The sequence below is a fragment of the Protomyctophum parallelum genome, assembly GCF_964188405.1.
Source record: "Protomyctophum parallelum genome assembly, chromosome: 3".
Taxonomy (NCBI): domain Eukaryota; kingdom Metazoa; phylum Chordata; class Actinopteri; order Myctophiformes; family Myctophidae; genus Protomyctophum; species Protomyctophum parallelum.
Genome location: NC_139698.1, coordinates 51135480 through 51155432, shown reverse-complemented (window position 1 = coordinate 51155432; position 19953 = coordinate 51135480). Strand labels below are relative to the sequence as shown.

The window sequence follows — 19953 nt, the reverse complement described above, 5'->3', positions numbered from 1 at the left end:
AGAATGACATAAATCTGACGGAGAGATGGAGAGAGGTACGTAGACGATGATACACAAGCAGCACAACTGTTTATCACTTGCTACAGTTGCATGGCTTTTAGGCAGTCATTTCACTGCATACATTGCTATTATTGGGGGGGGATGCCTCCTGGTGGAGATCTGCCTATTTGTCAGATCATTTATTGGCTGTTGAGTTTACTTCTTTGGGGCAATTATCCCCTCCAGTTGGGCCTGAAAGGAAAGGAGACCGATTAGCTATAATCATTACTTCAGCAGGAAGAGAGTTGCTAAATAATTTAATAATATAATAAACAAAACATCTTCAGTGACAGTGAATAGAATACCATATCTAATGTTAATGTCTGACTGAGACAGGCAAACAAATAAACAGAAGGATGAGGTGCTGCAGACCTTGGTGAAGAGGTCTATAAGTGAAGAAAAGGCTACACACTCATATAGCCACGATGCAGCATAATAATGCATTGTATACCAAAGGACTTCATCGGGGAAGACCTTTCAGCCTTGTCCTGCCTTTACTTTTAATGTCAGAGAGACAAGCATTTCTTCTTAGGTGCACGATTAAAATGGAAGTATCTACTATTGAAAGTTAATGGTGTGTGATTCACTTGATGTCATTTCACCTTAAGCTGCTGGTTGGTTCTCTTCAGGAACTGTATCTCTTCTGTGTGCTTATTCTCTTCCACCTGTCGCCTCTCCATCTCCCGCTTCTCAATAGCTTCACATTTGGCTCGCTGCTCATTCACCTGCCTCTCGATGTCTCGCTTCTGATCCTCCAGTTCAGAGATCTGGCCAATGAGAGAACACTTCATTATGGAGCAGTTTCTAACCTGACACAATTAATTGTGCACAGTGATAGACGCTGATTGCCAAAATTGCAGCAGCTGTTTAGCTGCATGCTGCCATCTGTTGGAAAGTCAGCTGAAGTACACCTTGTGTGGGTGGGTGTCAAACTTGATTTATTTCTAGGGACTATAGAACCAATATAGAATAATACTCTTGGCATGAGCTGCTGCATTGCAACAGTTGGTGGTAACTTGTCTTGCCCATGAGCAATTTGCCAGTCATTTTTCCAAAATAAAGCTATTCTTATCCATTCTAATAGGTGTTGCAAAAAAATATCTTGAAAATCTGTCAAACTATGGAGCGTAAATTATGACTTACCCTCTTCTCCATATCAGACTTGCCATGGTCAGCCTGAAGGGCTTTCCTTATGCCAAAGGCCACACTGCTCTCATACAGTGTCTGATAGGCAGCTGTGGTCATACAGATCTCATCTCTCACCCGTAACAGCAACAGACCCCTCTCAGCGCAATTGATAGTCACCTGTCTGATAAGTTCATCTGAAATGATAAGGCCGAGTATGGAGGGAAGGGTTACATAGAAGCTGACCACAGAAACTGAGTAGATATTAATCTTCCAGCCTAATTGAAATGCTACACTGGCAACTCACTAGAACCAAAACATTGGCGAGAGATCTGATTAGAAAATAAGGTAAAGGTTACATACAAACTTTTTCATTTTATTTCATCTCTACACTAATGGTAAAAACCCCACCTAACTCCACTTGAGCTGTATTCGTCTATAGTTATGATAATATAAGGTCACATTCAAGTATAGTATAGTATTGTGTTCTAAAAACATTTCTCCATTTCCTGAAAAGTTAATACTTTGGACATAGCTGGTTTCTGCCTGACAGCAGAGTATCTCTGCATGCAGCATTCTGTGCAGTGGTAAATTGTAGGCAGCATGCAAGTACAATTTTACTTGAGTATCTCCATTATTGATTTTTAATACTTCTTACACTAGTATCACTACATCGCAGAGGCAGATATTGATGTTTCTTTCCTCCACTACAGTTAGTTGACAACTTTAGTTGCAAGTTACTTTGTAGATATAGATGAATAATTACAAACATAAATTAACTGATATGTTGTTATGTATTTTAGGTTAAAGTAATTACAATCAGCCGCACCTTTACCAGCTAAATACCCACACATATAGTGTTGAATAACTCATTTATATTCCGACTATATGAAATATTCTGCATGAGTACTTTCACGTTTGGCAGTTTAAGTATATTTTAATGCCAATACTTTTGTACTTTTACTCTTACTCAAGTTACATTTTGAATACAGGATTTTTACTTACAATACATTGATTTATTTACGGGTATTTGTTTATTTATCCTTCATTTAACCAGTAAAAACATGTTGAGACAAAGTCTCTCTTTCAAGTGGAAACTGGCCAAGAGGCAGAATAAACGCTACGCGTTTTTAAATTTTTATCATCTTTTTTACCTAATTGTATCACAATCAACGGCCAATGAAGGACCTCAAACGGTTTCGTTTGGGCCATGGCCCCAATGGCCCAATGGATAATTTGGCCCTGCATCTACGATGATCCTTTTGACATTAGTTAGCGAGGCCGAGGCCAAATTGAGTCTGCCTCAGATGAAAATGAAGGTACAACGCAAAGTAGCCAAGCATTTGATCTGAGGTTTAGGCCATTCCTAACCAATTGAAATATGCGTGCCTTGCCAACATGCACGCGTACATGTTGGCACAATAGACCAGTGGTTCTCAAAGTAGGGTCCATGGGGTAGTTAACCCATTCTGACCTGAGATCAGATTCATACCGAGGTTTCCGCCGGACACACACTGGTCTGATGAACCCATTCTGACCTGAGATCAGATTCTAAAAATGTCAGTCGCTCTTCGATTTTTCAAAAATAGCAGTCCTACAAGCTCATATCGCGCCACTCGGTGGCGCGATATGAGCTTGTAGATCTGCTATTTTTAAATAGCTAAAGCATAACATGATGCCGACACCAAAATGGGTGCCTGTTCAGAATGGGTTAATATAGCATCATAATCAGTGTAACCACTTTGAGCAAGGTCAGAACGCATGAGCCTGTAGAATAGATCTTATATTATATTTATATTTATATTGTGAAAATATGTGGATATCTTTGAAACATTTTAACAACACAAATATTGTATGGTGGACCACTGGACCAAATGCATAATATTTATTTGTGGGTTTTTAACGTGAAAAGGTTTTGAGAACCACTGCTATATACACTATGCAGGACTGAAGGTTGCAGTCAAGCGAAGGTTGTAGTGACCTCAATCATGGAGAACATGTGTTTCCTATATCCTGCTCACCAAAACACTGGGAGTAGAGCTCCCTGCGGACGGGGCAGATGCCTGTCTCTCTGGCTTGTCTTTGCTGTAGCTTCAGGTCCAGCTGCTCTTGCAGGTGCATGACATCCATGCGGGTACAAGGAGAGCTGGATACCTGCTGTATCCACAGCTGGTTGGCCTCCATCCATTCCCTGCAACACATTTGGTTGTGTTCAATAAAACTGGCTACAATACCATTGTATCAAAGTATACGCGTATTGTTGCCCACCAATATCTTTTGAATATCTTTGCCTTTTCAGTGCAGCTCCAACTGGAAAAAGCTGGAAGCATTGGCAATGTGGTTCAGTTGGTGTGAATAGTGGGGAACCTTAAAAACTATTTATATTTCGTTGTATAGGATGTGAGCTTGTAGATGGGCTATTTTTGGGCCTGTTGAAAACAGATTAACAAGGTACTCCAATACTGTTTGTTGATAAAGTTTATACTGAACCTTGGTGGAAGGATGACATTAAGGATTTCTTCGGTTTTCTGTTTGTTGGCGTCGGCAGAGGCTGACTTTGGTTTGGGTGGTGGTGGAACAGGGCCGGTAAAGGCAGGTGGCTGAGGGCTCACTTTCAAAGGGCGTGCCTGTAACAATTGAATTCATTCATTCAATTTTTATTTAATCTCGAATAATCTATTGAGGGCAAGCCCTCCTTTGCATGTAGAAGCCTACATTTCACAATCAGAAAACACAAAAAGAACAGAATTAACCGTTAAAAACAAATGAAACGTAAATCAACAACAAATCCAGCTAAAACCACCACAGTCGGGTAATGATTTTCTAGCATCTTCCTGAAGCGTCCAGGAAGGACAAGACAATTCAATTTTAAGTCATGCACTAACTAAAAGCAGTCTTAACAAAACTCTGTCCTGAGGCACCTGCATGGCGAACTGGCCAGTCACTGAAACGAGTTAAAAGTGGGCCAGAGTTCCAATGCAACATAAAAGTATTATGATTGGTAACTTTCCGACTAGAGCTTTATAGTGATTATTGCTTTTCTCAGAACGAGACCATCTAACGTTCTAACCTAATAAAAGAATACAGTTATCTAAGGGCCTCAGTGGGGAGCAGCAGTGTGTCTATGAATTACACTATAATCCAGATCCAGAATCGGTAGGAAAGATGATTCAATCAACAATCCTCTACAATAATAAAGGAAAACTGGCTTTATTTAAAGATCTTCTTAATGACTTAATGAACTGAATACACACACAGGACCACAATGGAAACAAGCCTCTATAGGGCTGTTTGTGTTGCCAACATGCAACAATCATTGTAAACCATACTTTGGTACAATCTGCAAACTGTGAATTGCAATTGCATTTACTATGAAAACATGCACTTCCTGTTGGTTCGTCACACCCCCATATATGGTCATGCCTCGTAACATCACGCCTCCATATATGGTCACACCTCATGACACCATGTGACATCATGGAGTCCCTTAGATCTCCATATATGGTTGTCAGTCCGTCACGCCTCATGACATCATCAAGCCCAAGAATTAAGGCCTGGCCCTACCTGGGCTCTCATCAAACCCTGTACACTCAAGACACTGCCCCCGCTGCCACCCTTAGATCTCCAAATATGGAGCTGATCTATTCTGACATTCCATATGTGATTCCATATCATCCACCTGATTCCACCTCATCAAACCTGTACACTCAAGACATGCTCCATATATGGCCAGACCTCATCAAACCCTGTACACTCAAGACACACTCCATATGGCCAGTACATAATTCATTCCATAATATGGAATGGGGGTCAGACTCAGATCAACATGTTGATCTGAGTCTGACCCCCCCATGCCAAAGCACCAGCGCTTGTCCAGCAGTCTGCCGTCGCCCAGGCGGGTGCTTCTCGCCCTCAGTTTGTCTTAAGGCTCATACATAGTCTGGATTTTCGGTGGTTAGGTGACCACCGAACTACAACATGACGTCACGAGCCGCGGTGAAGAGCAAACCACCGCCACCTTCCCAGCCCTTCTCTCTGTTTTTACTCACCACCTGTTACGAAGGCTTTTACTTAGAGCTCCATATATGGGGATAACAGTCCCATGTATGGAGACAACGGCGATATCCAGTGCTGACATCAGATTAATGTAGAAACCCCAAAGATGGATATACACAGTGATGACATCACCGTGACACTAGACTTGCACGTATCATAAAAGGCAGATCCCAGCTTCTAAACCTCAGATACCAAGCCACGCACCCGGTATCTCCACCAATCTCAAATCCTCAGAATCTACAGGACCGAAAATCCAGACTATGAATAGGCCTTTACTGGTAATAAAGTATTAAATCAATCAATCAATCAATCAATCAATCAATCAATTAATCAATGTCCCAGCAAGTTTCCTGATGTGATAAATGTACATCTTTAATTGAGCCAGATGCCAAGATATTTTATTCTCTTTCCATTTCAATATTTTTACTCTTTGACAGTAGAGATGTAGGCCATAGTCAATGCTCTACGATGGCACCGAGGACTTACCTTATTTGGGGACTTTTTATCTGTATTTCTGCTCACCAAAACGGCATTGTCATATTTCAGTAAAGACTCAATCATTGTGTTGCCTTGAAAATACTATAGCCTAATTGCCTATATACCCAAATACCTTCCGCTTACTAACTCAACTCACTGAAGTTCGTGTTTACAAAATAAAGTTTGGTCCTACTATTGTTTTGAGTTGTCATGGCACGTTGTCATGGCAACTCGCTCCATCTTTCTTTCTCCGAGCTGAAGGATATGTTTACTATTTCCTTTTCATTCGACAGATGTTTAAAACATATGTATGGATTGTATGCAACGCATTTACAGGGTTGTATAATTACAGAGCACTGCCACACTAACTAATATTCATATAAAACAAAGAGAGGCGCAAGTTGATCGGAACAAAAGTTGAAACCCGCCCATGGGAAAACCGAGCAAGTCTCAACGGCGGCGATCGCTGGAGCCGCGCTGCATGCTGGTTGTTGGAGGAAGGAGTGACGTCGGACGCCGGTTTCATGGGCTACTCTTTTAGATGAAGAATTATTTCTGGTCTTAAATGTTTTTTAAATGTTTTTGCTTTCCAGGTATTCTTTGAGATCAGTGTTTTTCCTCATCATTTGGCATATTTGGATATAGATTTATCACACTATACTGTAAAGAGAACTACAGTAGGCTATATCACAACAAGACACATGAACAAAATAATGTGTAGACTTTTTGCTGTTACAAATACTAGCCACAAGAGGGGGCAGACTTCACTATCTGGGTTAGAGTATACACCTGCACAAAGCTATAGCTTATAGTAGTATATCATATAGTGCTAACATAGCTTGGTTAAATATGATGATAAAATAAAATAAAATAAAATAAAAAGGTTAAAATGTTTAAAGGCTATACATTCAAAGGTTTGGCTCCCAGTCTGTTGCAGTCTTCTTTAGACATAGAAATGTTTTGTTTGTAGTCCTGTTTTTACACTTGGTCATTTGTATTGTGCTGAAGTGGTTTAATGTATATTTTATTATTTTCATTTGTAAATAAAACAAAGCAACGACCCAGCACACTCACAAGTATAGGTAAAACACTGCCAGTGCTCAGCGCAATGGCCCGTTGCAATGAAGTTGAGGTTTTACTCGTGCGATATTCAGATAATGTCTGTTCAGGTGGTATGCGGCTCCATCTTCGCATTTCCACACGCAGTCTATGTGCGGACAACCGAAACCGTGTAAAGGTTATCCTCAAATAGTCCTCAATGTAAGGTGTACTGCTGGTGCTGGTATAGAGTGAATAAATAGATCTGAGTTGATGGCTTGGTATGTCTTATATCTTAATTGTTCCCTCTTTGGATTGTGATTTATGTCAGAGTGATGTGACCACGGTCTGCTTATAGTATATGGATGCAGGGTATAATATGTCTGAGTCAGAATGTCTGAATATTGGCTGATTAGGAAATTCACATTACATGTCAATGACCAAAATGAAAAAGGGAGATTCATACCTGATTGTTTACCAAAAGGCTCAATGTCTGATATCACCTGTATTAGCACATGCAGCTAAGAGATTTTAGAGGGCTTTCAATTCAACCATATACTGCATCAGACATCTCAGCAATATGATAATTGTGGTCCATTCATGATTACAGTATATGGGAACCATATCTTTCTTTTCGAAGTATAGCTTAGCTGGGCATCAGTGCAATATCAACGTAATTGTTGTGTGTGAATAGAGTATGAATTTAGCCCTCACACGGTCAACCACCCGAAAGATATGCACAAGGTGTGTGCATATCTGTTGTCTGTGTCCAGGAGACAGGAAACGATTGAACCTCTATAAGCACAAGTCATGTCCTCTCCTAAAAGATAACTGTAATGATGTGCGTAGAGGAGAAATGATTCTATTCTCCATGTCAACCAGACCCCCAGTATACCTCATTATATCCAAATGCTAAATGATACACTAAACATGTAATTAGTTTGAGCTATGTGGCTGTGTGTTTTCTATAGTGGTTAGGTATTCTCCTCTTACACACTTTGGATTTCCCAATGGAGATGCAGCAGAGATACTTATCTCATTCCTTTCAATGCCCCTGTGTCTTGATAGTCGACTCAAGGCTTTTCCTCTAAAATGCTCAGTTTCCCACTTGGGTAGGCTATTAATTTCTCATAATAAAACACCACCATGAAAAATAAACTCATAAACACACGCACGCACGCACGCACGCACGCACACACACACACACACACACACACACACACACACACACACACACACACACACACACACACACACACACACACACACACACACACTGTGTCAGCTTGCTGTCCAACTTTTATTTAGACCTAATTAGGCCTATATGGTTCCATCATATGGAACAGCCATCTCCTAAAGAACTGACATTATGACATGATGTAACCTATAACTGAAATGATCCTTTCCAACTACTACTCCATCATTTTAATTACAATGTGAACTAAATGGAATGTGCCTTTATTAAACCAATGTACTTTAGCCCATTCTGACCGGGCATCCATTTTGGTGTCAGCATCATGTTATGCTTTAGCTATTTAAAAATAGCAGATCTACAAGCTCATATCGCGCCACCGAGTGGCGCGATACGAGCTTGTAGGTCTGCTATTTTTGAAAAATCGAAGAGCGACTGACATTTTTAGAGTCTGATCTCAGGTCAGAATGGGTTCATCAGACCAGTGTGTGTCTGGCGGAAACCTCGTATGAATCTGATCTCAGGTCAGAATGGGTTAGATTATGTTTTGAACAGATGCCTTGAGAAGGACAGATTTCTGTCACCTGAGTTCTGCAGGTGCCTTTGTGTCCCGTCCAAGAATTCTGCGTTCGGCGGGGGACCACAAAGAGGCAATTGTAGTCGGCGAGGCTTTATGGCTGGCAGAGAGAGAGGATTTGATTTCACATTGTGTTGAACAGAAACCAAGGGGCTCCCCCATACAATTACTTCTTAAGGCAGAGAAATCGCTCCCTACCCTCAGGAGCTAGCAAAGTCTTTATCCTACAACTTATTTTCGTAAATCTTTAATTGCTAGGTGTACAGTTTTGGTTATCGTAGACGTAGCCTATAGTCAACGGGTGTCCGCACTACAGTGTATTGTAACATAATATTGCGTTTTGTGTTGGGTCTTAACATTGCAATGATTTGAACTTTGCTCCGATCAGCTTATTTCTGTACCTTTTAGAAATATATAATTTCACTAATTCTAATTCTTACAATAGATAATCACCATTCATGTTCTCATAGGCACGAAGGGACCCTGTCACGGAAACAGATATAGCCGCTAGTGCATTGTTACTCCTCATCTTGCACTTGATGACACTTAATTTGGCAATGTTATAGTGAATATAATCTTCCTGGCCTCCTCTGAGGATCCTTATGCATAGAGACAATACTTGTATAACTACTTAGTACTTACTGTACATTATGTAACATTACAACTACATGTACTGTATGTACCACTGTGATGACGAAACAGTGGACTGATTCTGATATACTCGTCTATACACATATACACGTGGTATACACGTTTTCTTGTTAAAACGGCACTCTGACTTCTCTGGTTTCGATATCCTCTTAGATCAATATCTTTCATAAAGGCGATAAGGCATTGGGTCGCACACAGTGGCAAGAGTGAGCTTTTTCTCTTTTATTGTATCTTTACAGTTTATCTTCCGGTTCGAACCCGGGCTCCCCCCAGAGTTAGTGTCGAAGTGTCCTTGAGCAAGACACTGAACCCCTAATTGCTCCTGATGTGCTGGTTGGTGCCTTGCATGGTTTCCGCTGGCATCGGTGTATGAATGTGTGTGTGAATGGGTGAATGTAATGCACAATTGTAAAGCGCCTTGGATAAAGGCGCTATATAAATGCACCATTTACCATTTACATCATGTCACAAGACACAAACATTTTGGCTATCCAGCCTTCGTCAGTGATATGCCACATCATGACAATTGAGCATTGTATGATGCAGTCACTGCTACTGTATAATTCATGTGTTAACCATGTTGAGTGTACGAATGAGAGGGTACTAATGTAAACAAATGGACCATTACAGGTCCAATTGGTTCCAATTTTAAATCCATCCATCCAATTTTACATCCATCCATCCATCCAGCCAGACTTCCCTCTCCATTTTTACACTCTGAGTTCAATTATTTATTAAATAACGAGCTTCCCTCTTCTGGGGCTAACATTCAGCAAAAATAGCATATCTTACATATAAGCTTACAACTTTGTTAGCTTATACATCAGCTATTTTTGAGAAATATATAAGAAAATAAGAAAATATACCTATACACCCCTGGGGGGACACCAGTCAACAAAGTATACTGTATAGGGTTTAAGTGGTATACTAATTATTTCCTCAGTTAAAGACATGGTTGAGCACAGCAGTTCTAATGACGTCTCCCACAGAGTCACACAGCAACAGGAGGAACTGACAGCCTCCTCCTTCCCGACTGGGGATGCTTATGCAGGTGAGAGTTGCAGTTAGTGGCTTGTCACTAGAGCGGAAGGGTAAGAAGGGCTAGGTAAGCGGCAGAGTGAGTGCCCAAGAGAAAGACTTGAAGAGACGGACCCTTCACTTCATCTACAGCTGACACAGACGCCAACAGGAGTCTCCTGGGAGCGCAGCAGGGGTGAGTATACCTTTATAGGAACTATTATGATTCACTGTAAATTATTGATATCGGTTGCAACTGTGTTACCATAGCCAGAGACGATTACATTTGCCTATGCAGTATTTGATCATCAGTCATCACTGTGTGAAGCAGCCTACCGCATTTTTACATGCAGAGTTAAGCTACACTCCAGATTTGTCTGTGTACTGTAGTAGATTGATGACAATTAAAAGCATTCCCTTTGAGGTCCCTCAAATCATAGCACCTGAAATAATTCAAGGTTTTGTTCTGACCACCGTTTGTGTTTATTATGGATTTTAATGTTAACTACGTCCACTGAATGAACATTCTTTTCAGATCACCTCTTCTTAAGTTCTGAATATTCCCAATGATACACTGAACATTTCTTTTGAATTAGTTTGATTCCAATGATGATGATATAATGAGTTATAATGACAAGGGAATGGTGTGAGTTACAGCACAAAAAAAGTATATTCCAAACAAACACAGACTCGCTTTATTCCATTCTGAACGGGCACCCATTTTCGTGTCAGCATCATGTTATGCTTTAGCTATTGAAAAATAGCAGATCTACAAGCTCATATCGCGCCACCGAGTGGCGCGATACGAGCTTGTAGGTCTGCTATTTTTGAAAAATCGAAGAGCGACTGACATTTCTAGAATCTGATCTCAAGTCAGAATGGGTTCATCAGACCAGTGTGTGTCCAGTGGAAACCTCGTATGAATCTGATCTCAGGTCAGAATGGGTTAAAACATCACTCGATTTGGTGTGGAAGAGTGTGATGCTGGCCACTGTTGTCACTCAGTTACCAGGATGCAGAGCCCATAGAGGGCTGAGCCCTGGATCCCAGGGAGAGCGGAAAAAACAAGCCATGCTACTTAGCGGCGTCCCCCAGGGTCCCTGTGCACAGAACAAACACGTTTTAATTGTGTTCACTGCTAAGAGACATTGGTATAATGTGCAGCGGGGGGTTGACCATAGCAGGGATTTCTTCATCCCTAGTATCAAACGTATAGTCACCAATGCTAAACTCTCATCCCTTAATCATAATTTCAAATGGATTAATTTAGCTTTTCCAAGTTGCTTTTTATTTGATGTAGCATTATTGTAACGGTGCTTCCAGTTTTCCACGGTTGCCTCGGGGTCGCTTGTCCAGATGATATACCCATCATCAGATCGGTTTCATCGGGACAATTAGAGAATTGTGCACGGAGGAGACCACCGATGACACAGCTCCCATTGATCAAAGCAGCACCCCAGATGGGACATAATGAATGGCCAGAGCTATTACCCAGACACCTATTACCATGAGCAATTAGAGTGTGATTGAGCCCACATCCCCTCATAGATAACACACAAATGAATGCAGCACTGCACATTATAGAAATGCAAGTTTTGATGTTGCAGATGATCTAGTAGATATTGTCACTCAATATGGATTGATGATGCTTAAATAGCAGTGGGTATAATTAACCAATGGTCCATGGAACATCTTGTTTGGCTTGCAGGCTGGACAAAGTACTCCTTTCCTCTGCTTGAATGGCCTCCATTACTGCTATGAAAGACCCAGGTAGGAGAGTATGATTCACCATCACTTACTGCTCACCATCAGCTGTCTGATTTAAAAATATAATAGATTAGATATTGTGTAAAAAAAAAACTGGAGAAATGTGTCACGATTGTATAGAATGGCCAATGTATAAAGGGACATGTTGATAGTCATTACATAATACGGTATACCTCAGTAACTCCACTGTTCATTGTCTCTGATGAGCAGAAAATATGTCATACTGTACCTGTCTTATGATACAAATACGGTTGCATGGTAACTGTGCACTCACAGCACAGGTCTACATAAAACGCACACACACACACACACACACACACACACACACACACACACACACACACGCACACGCACACACACGCACACACACACACTTTCTATCATTGTGTAATTGACCTACAGTAGCACATGAGTTAAGTGTTTTCATTCATCAATGATTGCCTTTGAGTGGGGAAAGCATGATCCTTAATTTATGCATGTATACATAGCATTGATGCTGTGTTGTTTAACCTAAATTTGTGACAAATTCAAAATGGAGGACCCTTATGTAAACAAGTCTTAGTGCTTTTTCTATTATTCTCTTAGCAGATTTTGTATTGACCTGCACTTTCATTGAACTGTACCCATTCTACAAACAAAGGGTTAATATTTTTTTTATCAATCAATCAATGTAAAATGCAAAACAAGCATGTGCGAGCTTATAGCCACTAATTCATTTGCCTCCAATGAGTTGGTCGGTGTGAGCTTAAGCTTGCCACCATTGGTGTGTGTGAAATGAGGACGCTGGTGTCGACTGTTCGCCGCTTCACCTCCCAATGTATGAATGAATGAACCTTTGTAAAGCGCTTTGAGCACTTGGAAAAGCGCTGTAAAATGCAATTCATTAATGAACTGATATTTTCTTTCTTCTGCCTGCACAGGGTTCTTCCTGCCCTTCCTGGCAGGAGTTCTTCTATCACTGACACTAGTGTCCGGCCAGACAAGCCCTGCTAACTCCGTAACCAGCATGTCAACCTACATGTCTAGCATGGCAGTGACCAATGCTACAAACATAACTTCACCTTCAAGCACCTCCACTGCATCAGCCTCTTCTACAGCTATGGCCCCTGCAGGTCAGCACAAGATGTTTTGGATGCCATGACGGTCAATTCAACCAATTAATTAATGAAAAAGATAATTCAACATTTATTTATTTATTTGGCAATAGACAATCTACATATCTACAATCAACACGGTGTAACCTTGTAGATAGTCTATTTTCAAAGAAACTATGAAGATGTTTGCATTAATGACATGCCCGAAATAGAGACATCAGGGAAAAAAGTGGTTACAATCATTTTTGGTTGACATTATAAGCACCTTACTTTTTTGTCATTATTTTGTCATTCTTTCTTTAACAGGTACTACTAATTGGACTAGTACTTCCTGGAACACTACACCAATGAGCTTGGTGAGTGTAGCAGATTTGTGGGAAATTTCTGGGAGGACAAAAATAGATTTTTACTTCACTGTCAGTTCATACCTTGTTCTATAAACTCTATGTAATTTGATCTTTGTTCTGTCACTCACAGATATCCTGCCCGTCTTTCATCTGTAACTACTCAGATTGCAACGCTATGTACACCAGTCAGAATGTCAGCATGTGTTCAGGGGCTTACTGTCAGGTATGGAACTGACAAACAAAACATAAATACATTTGTGTGTGTGTGTGTGTGTGCGTGTGCGTTCGTTCGTGTGTGTTCGTGTGCATGTGCACGTGCGTGCATGTGCACACGTGTGCCTTGGGCATTTGCACAAGTTGGTTGTTGGTTGATTAAATGGCCGGCCTCTGCCTCTCCAAAAGGCGGGCGAGGCAGTTAGCAAGGTACTGCCATAGGGGCGTACTGCTCGATCAGTATCAGCCATTGTAGGAAGCTGCTCAATTTTGAGGAGGCGTTCTTTCCTTTATCCATGATTTATGTCTGCTGTGTCAAGAGTCAACACAGACAAGTGTGTCTGTGTCTGACCTGGGGCCCGTTCCACGAAACTTGGATTAGAGATTAAGCCGGGCTTTAACACATATCCTGGCTTAATATATCCTGGATCAGTGATTAACCGGTTTCATGAAAGCTGGTTGATCTTGCCAGATTAATTTAACCAGTTAACTGGATATGTTGAGGCTTGATTCGGTTTCATGAAAGTGATGCTACATTAGTTACCATGGAAACTAATGCTTTGGACTTAGCCTGCTCCGGACCAGGCTAACAGTCAGGTTTAACCTAATCCTGATGTCTTTACTGTTCATTAAGCAGTCAAACTGATCACAAACCAATGATGTTTTCCAGATTTATTCAATTATTATGGGTTTATGTTGCCTTATTTGTATCGGTCTGCATTAAAGGACTAATTTAAGCACTATATAAAATCAAATAACCAAAATATATAGGCTGCACAACATCATGACAGCTTGTGAGCTTGTAGATCAGCTGCTTTTGGTGAATGTTCCCCATGAATAGGTTTGCTGTCATGCAAGTGCAGTGCACGGTTAAGAAGAATTATTATATTATATTATTATCATTATTTTTTGTAAAAGTGAAAACCACTAAATATTACCATTACACATTGTTTTACAACGTATTACCATTGTAACATTTCACCTACTACTAGTCCTACATACTTACACCTAGAAACCCCATTCAAACCTATTTAGGTTCATCCTACGGTGGACATGTGTGCCTGAAAAGGAATCTTTGAAATGTTTCATAGTTTTAGAAATATAGTGCTTTCAAATTTGAGACATTTATAGGCAGATAGTGGCACTTCAAAAAATCACTTTCACCTAGAAACTCCATTCACACTTTGTAAAATTCAGCTTACTGTGGAGACACATGCTGGAACTTTTTATTTTGAAATGTTTTGTAGTTTCTGAGTTATTTAACGTAAACGCCCAATGCATTCTCAATGGCAATAGCACAAACTTTGGCATGCTCCCATGACCCTCACCAGTCTGGCCCCTGTCTGGACAACAACCCCCTTCCCCAAAGGTAGCTCCCTCAGAGGAGGGAGTTATGGCCAAATATCACAATGCGACAATATCATTATGCTTACAATATTAAGAATTCTGTTTTAAGTTAATAGTAGTGGTAAAATGTAAACTATATTTTTGGGGTAGTTAATCATTCAGTCTATCCACTATTGAGAGTATGTTCTCTCTTTAATTACAGCAGCAGTATTTATTTTAGAAGCTTAAGTCCTTGTATCAGTAAGTCTTGAATAGATTAGTAAAGATAATGAGATATACAGAAGGGGGCTGTAATGCAACTATTAAGGATGCAAACTGCCTTAATACCCCATGAAGAAGAAGGATCAGTAAATCTGTGTTCTACAGAATGGGTCTAGAGACAAAAAGCCAGACTGTCTATTAAGCCAGGCTTGCTGATCCCGGCTCGCCAAATCCACCAATTCTGAGCCTCGCTTGGCTTTAGTGGAACGGAATAAACCAGGCTGTAAAGATCAGGATTTAAAAAGCCTGGCTTTGGCCTAAATCCTGGATTAGTTAATCCAAGTTTCGTGAAACAGGCCCCTGACCCTGAAGTGTGTATACTGTATGTAAACAATGTTCTGCCATCTATCTATGCACTTTGTAAACTGGCTGTGAATTCTCGTGGTCTGACTGCACTGGCAGTGTTTACGTCCTTTGTACTGTACAAGGTATCCTTGTACTTCTGTTTATGTGGACATAAATAAACATGTCAAGTGTGCGTGCGTGTGTGTGTGGGCCCTATATACCTACATTCTAAATGTGTCACTCTCTCAGGTGATTAGGCTCACGGATATAAGCTACAATGCCAGCTGCAGTGACTCGTGTGGAAATGCCTGCGTCAATGCCTCGCAGACCGGCTGCTGTGTGGACTGCTGCAACTCCACCGGCTGCCTCAATGGCACTTTTGCATCCATGACATCGTCAACGGCAATGGCGACAACGACCACAGGTAGAAAGTGCTTCTCAAACATATTCATGTCAAGGACCCCCAAATAGGCTACATTTAGTGCCAGGGACCCCCATACAAGATATTTTTTAAGTGGTGCAACCACTCCTACAACCAGCAATGTCCGTGTACCTGTTTGTGTACCTGTATGTCCGTGTACCTGTTTGTCTGTATAAGTGAGCACGAGTATGTGACTTATTTATACCAGTAGGGGGCACCAGAGTGGTACAACCAGCAATGTCCGTGTACCTGTATCCTGTTGGCATGAGCACGAGTGGTGTGCGCATGCGTGAAATTGGAATGATACAGAGAAGAAATTGGAACGATACAGAGAAGAAATTGGACGATACAAATTGGAACGATACAGAGAACCAATAGACGGGAGTTGCACCACTCGGTTCACACTGGTGTGATTTTTTAAAAACAGGTGGTATTTTATTTCAAATAGCAGATCGGCTATTTTCAAATAGTCGCTCTATTCCAGGTAACAGGAAGAGTGCGCTCAACAGGTTCTAGAAAAACGTGTCAGTAGACTTTACTACTGTAACGGTGTCTTTACAGGTCTCCCTGAAAAAACGACTGCTTGACTCCTTACTAATACCAAGTTACTAATACCAAGAACGTGGAGCATATCACTCCGGTTCTTAGTTTTAAAACTGGCTCCCTGTGTGTCAAAGAATTGATGAAAACAATTGGTCTATAAAGCTTTTACATGGTTTAGAGCCAAAATATATTTCTGATCTTGTACGATATCATGAGCCATCCGAACATCTCAGGACATCTGGGAAAGGCCTGCTTTCTGTCCCTACAACCAAAATGAAATGTGGGGAAGCAGAATTCAGTTTTTATGTACTCTAGACGAGACCTTTTTCTGTTTGACGTTGCCTTTTGATTGACTTTTTTCTTCTGCACTGTGACTGCATCTATTATTTTTTTACTTCCTTTGTTTTATGCATCCTATATGTCATTTTATGATTTTATAATTGTTTCCTTTGTTCTGTATAAAGCACATTGAATAGCCTTGTTGTTGAAATGTGTGCTAACTGTTTATTTTCTATGGCAAGAAATCTGCAAAACATCATAGGCCTACAGTACATGGTGCATTAAAGGTGTATTCCTTTTTAAGCAATGCATTTTAGAAAATTGCCAACATTTATTAATTCAAAAATAGCCAATCTACAAGCTCAACATGTGACCTTCTAGATAGGCTATTTTTGAAGAAACTATGAAGATGTTTGCATTAATGGGGCAGCAGTGGATCAGGGGTAGAGTGGCCGGATGGGGCCGCAAGTTTCCCTGTTCGATCCCGGGCTCCACCAGGACAGTAGTGTTGAAGGGTCCTTGAGCAAGCCTCTGAACGCCTAATTGCTCCCGATATGCACGTTGGTGCCTTGCATGGTTTCCTTGGCCATCGGGGGGTGTGTGTGTGTGTGTGTGTGTGTGGGTGTGGGTGTGGGTGAATGGGTGAATGTAATGCACAATCTATGTAAAGGGCTTTGGCTAAAAGCGCTATATAAATGCACCATTTACAATTTAATGGCATGCCTGAAATAGAGACATCAGGGTTAAAGTGGTTAAAGTCATTCTTGGCTGACATTAAGCATCTTTTTTTTAACAGGTACCACAAATTGGACTAGTACTTCCTGGAACTTTACACCAATGAGCTTGGTGAGTGCAGCTGATTTGTGGGAACTTTCTGGGAAGACAAAAATAGATTTTTACTTCACTGTCAGTTCATACCTTGTTCTATAAACTCTATGTAATTTGATCTTTGTTCTGTCACTCACAGATATCCTGCCCGTCTTTCATCTGTAACTACTCAGATTGCAACGCTATGTACACCAGTCAGAATGTCAGCATGTGTTCAGGGGCTTACTGTCAGGTATGGAACTGACAAACAAGACATAATACATTGTCATCCATTTAAAGGGGCATCACTGATAAATTACTATTGGATGGCTGGGAGATGTACAGTAGGCTTCAAAGTTCAAACTGCTGTGTTGATCTATGGTTTAAATGACTTCGTTTTCAGACAAAACAAAGTATCCCAATCAATATCTCTTACTGTACTGTGTATGCATTACAGGCTGTGGTCCTTCTTGGAGAATCCATTACAGTGAAAGCTGTATGATTAAAGGGATAGTTCAGATTTTTTAACTTAAGCTGTATGAAATATTTCATTAATATAGTGGTTGCAACTGTATTAATTGATTAGCCTGAGTCCCGTGGTGGGAGTTCTGCTCTGGTTTTGGTGAAATATTAAGTAGTTCCGGTCATTTTGTGGGGCGTCATGCATTAAAAGTAAATTAATTCACAAAACTAGCGTCATTTGTATTGTTGACCTATGTTAGTGCAACTTTAGTTCATTTTCAACTATGTTTTTTGTGTCCATATCACTAGTACACTACACCCAAAAATTGTTCCGTGTGATAGAGGGGTCAAAGTTGAACGAAAGTTGCCCTAATATATAGGTCAACAATACAAATGACGTTAGTTGTGTGGATTAATTTACTTTTAATGCATTGCCCCAGTGCCCCCCACAAAATGACTGGAACTACTTAATATTGACCAAAACCACAGCAGAACTCCTACCACGGGAATTAATACAGTTGCAACCACTATATTAATTGCAAGTATTTCATACAACTTAAGTAAAAGAAAAATTGCATCCATTCTCGTGGTCTGACTGCACTGGCCGTGTTTACGTCCTTTGTACTGTACAAGGTATCCTTGTACTTCTGTTTATGTGGACATAAATAAACAAGTGTGCGTGCGTGTGTGTGTGGGCCCTATATACCTACATTCTAAATGTGTCACTCTCTCAGGTGATTAGGCTCACGGATATATACTACAATGCCAGCTGCAGTGACTGGTGTGGAAACGCCTGCGTCAATGCCTCGCAGACCGGCTGCTGTGTGGACTGCTGCAACTCCACCGGCTGCCTCAATGGCACTTTTGCATCCATGACATCGTCAACGACAACCACAGGTAGACAGTGCTACTCATAACGTATTCATGTTAAGGATCCCAAATTAATGTATTTGGCTGCGGCGGACCCCCTTCTGAAAATTATATTTATTTAGTGCAAGGGAGACCCATACAAGATTTGTGTTGTTAAAATGTTTTTTTTTTTAAATCACACCCGTGTGAAGTGAGTGGTGTGGGGGGGTCCCCGGGGGGTCCCTCTACTGTACTGTACTGTCACTGTACTGCACTGTCACACCCGGAATCACGTAATGGCTGCTAAAAACTCAGCTTCTCATCATAGACCATGTGCACAGTGTGAAGCTCAACAGTGCCACTTTGTCACCTGCTGGTACTCTAATCAGACATATACAGTACATAGACCTACACGCACACATACATAGGGACGGACACTGCTGTTCAATGGAGTGGTTGCACCACTCAAAAACTCTGGTAGTCTCCGGTAGTCAACTCATGTGAGTCTCCTACTGACCAAGCCACCCGGTTGGCTTAGGAATGTTACTAAAACAAAAAAACATCTCCATGAATTCAAGGCTTCACGGGTTGTGTAATTGATAGAAAAATAAGTCTACTAAAGTAAGAACTACTCCTTTAAGACAAATTTTCAAATATAAAATGTTTTAACATTTTGGACCAAATTGTAAATTTCACATCGAGGTGCGCCCACTTTTCCGTAGTGCCCACTCTTCTTGTATCCTCATTTTAGGGTTAACCCAATCTGACCTGAGATCAGATTCATACGAGGTTTCCGCTGGACACACACTGGTCTGATTAACCCATTCTGACCTGAGATCAGATTCTAAAAAATGTCAGTCGTTCTTCGATTATTCAAAAATACAAGCTCATATCGCGCCACTCGGTGGCGCCCAGTTGCCCACTGTGTTTTGAGGCGAGCTTTCCAGTATTCCTTTTTATTTATTTAGCTGACCCCAATTTTGAGAACCAGTGAGGTATACCTAACTCTCAATGTATCCTATTGATGCCGTTTTCTATTGTGTTGTCAAATTAAAGTGACATAATTTCAAAATGATTGCACCATTTCAGTAACTACATCATCACCA

At 40.8% G+C, this 19953-nt stretch overlaps 1 protein-coding gene across 1 annotated transcript; it reads right to left on the bottom strand.

The window, feature by feature from the left end:
• Positions 1 to 195: 195 nt before the first annotated feature.
• Positions 196 to 5781, bottom strand: LOC310855558 (axonemal dynein light intermediate polypeptide 1-like; the record flags this gene model as incomplete). The annotated part of the gene is made up of 6 exons (XM_083760608.1): positions 196 to 231; positions 642 to 806; positions 1183 to 1361; positions 3186 to 3355; positions 3655 to 3791; positions 5707 to 5781. 6 exons carry the CDS (start codon positions 5779 to 5781, stop codon positions 196 to 198), a joined length of 762 nt encoding a protein of 253 aa, XP_083616734.1.
• Positions 5782 to 19953: the final 14172 nt, after the last annotated feature.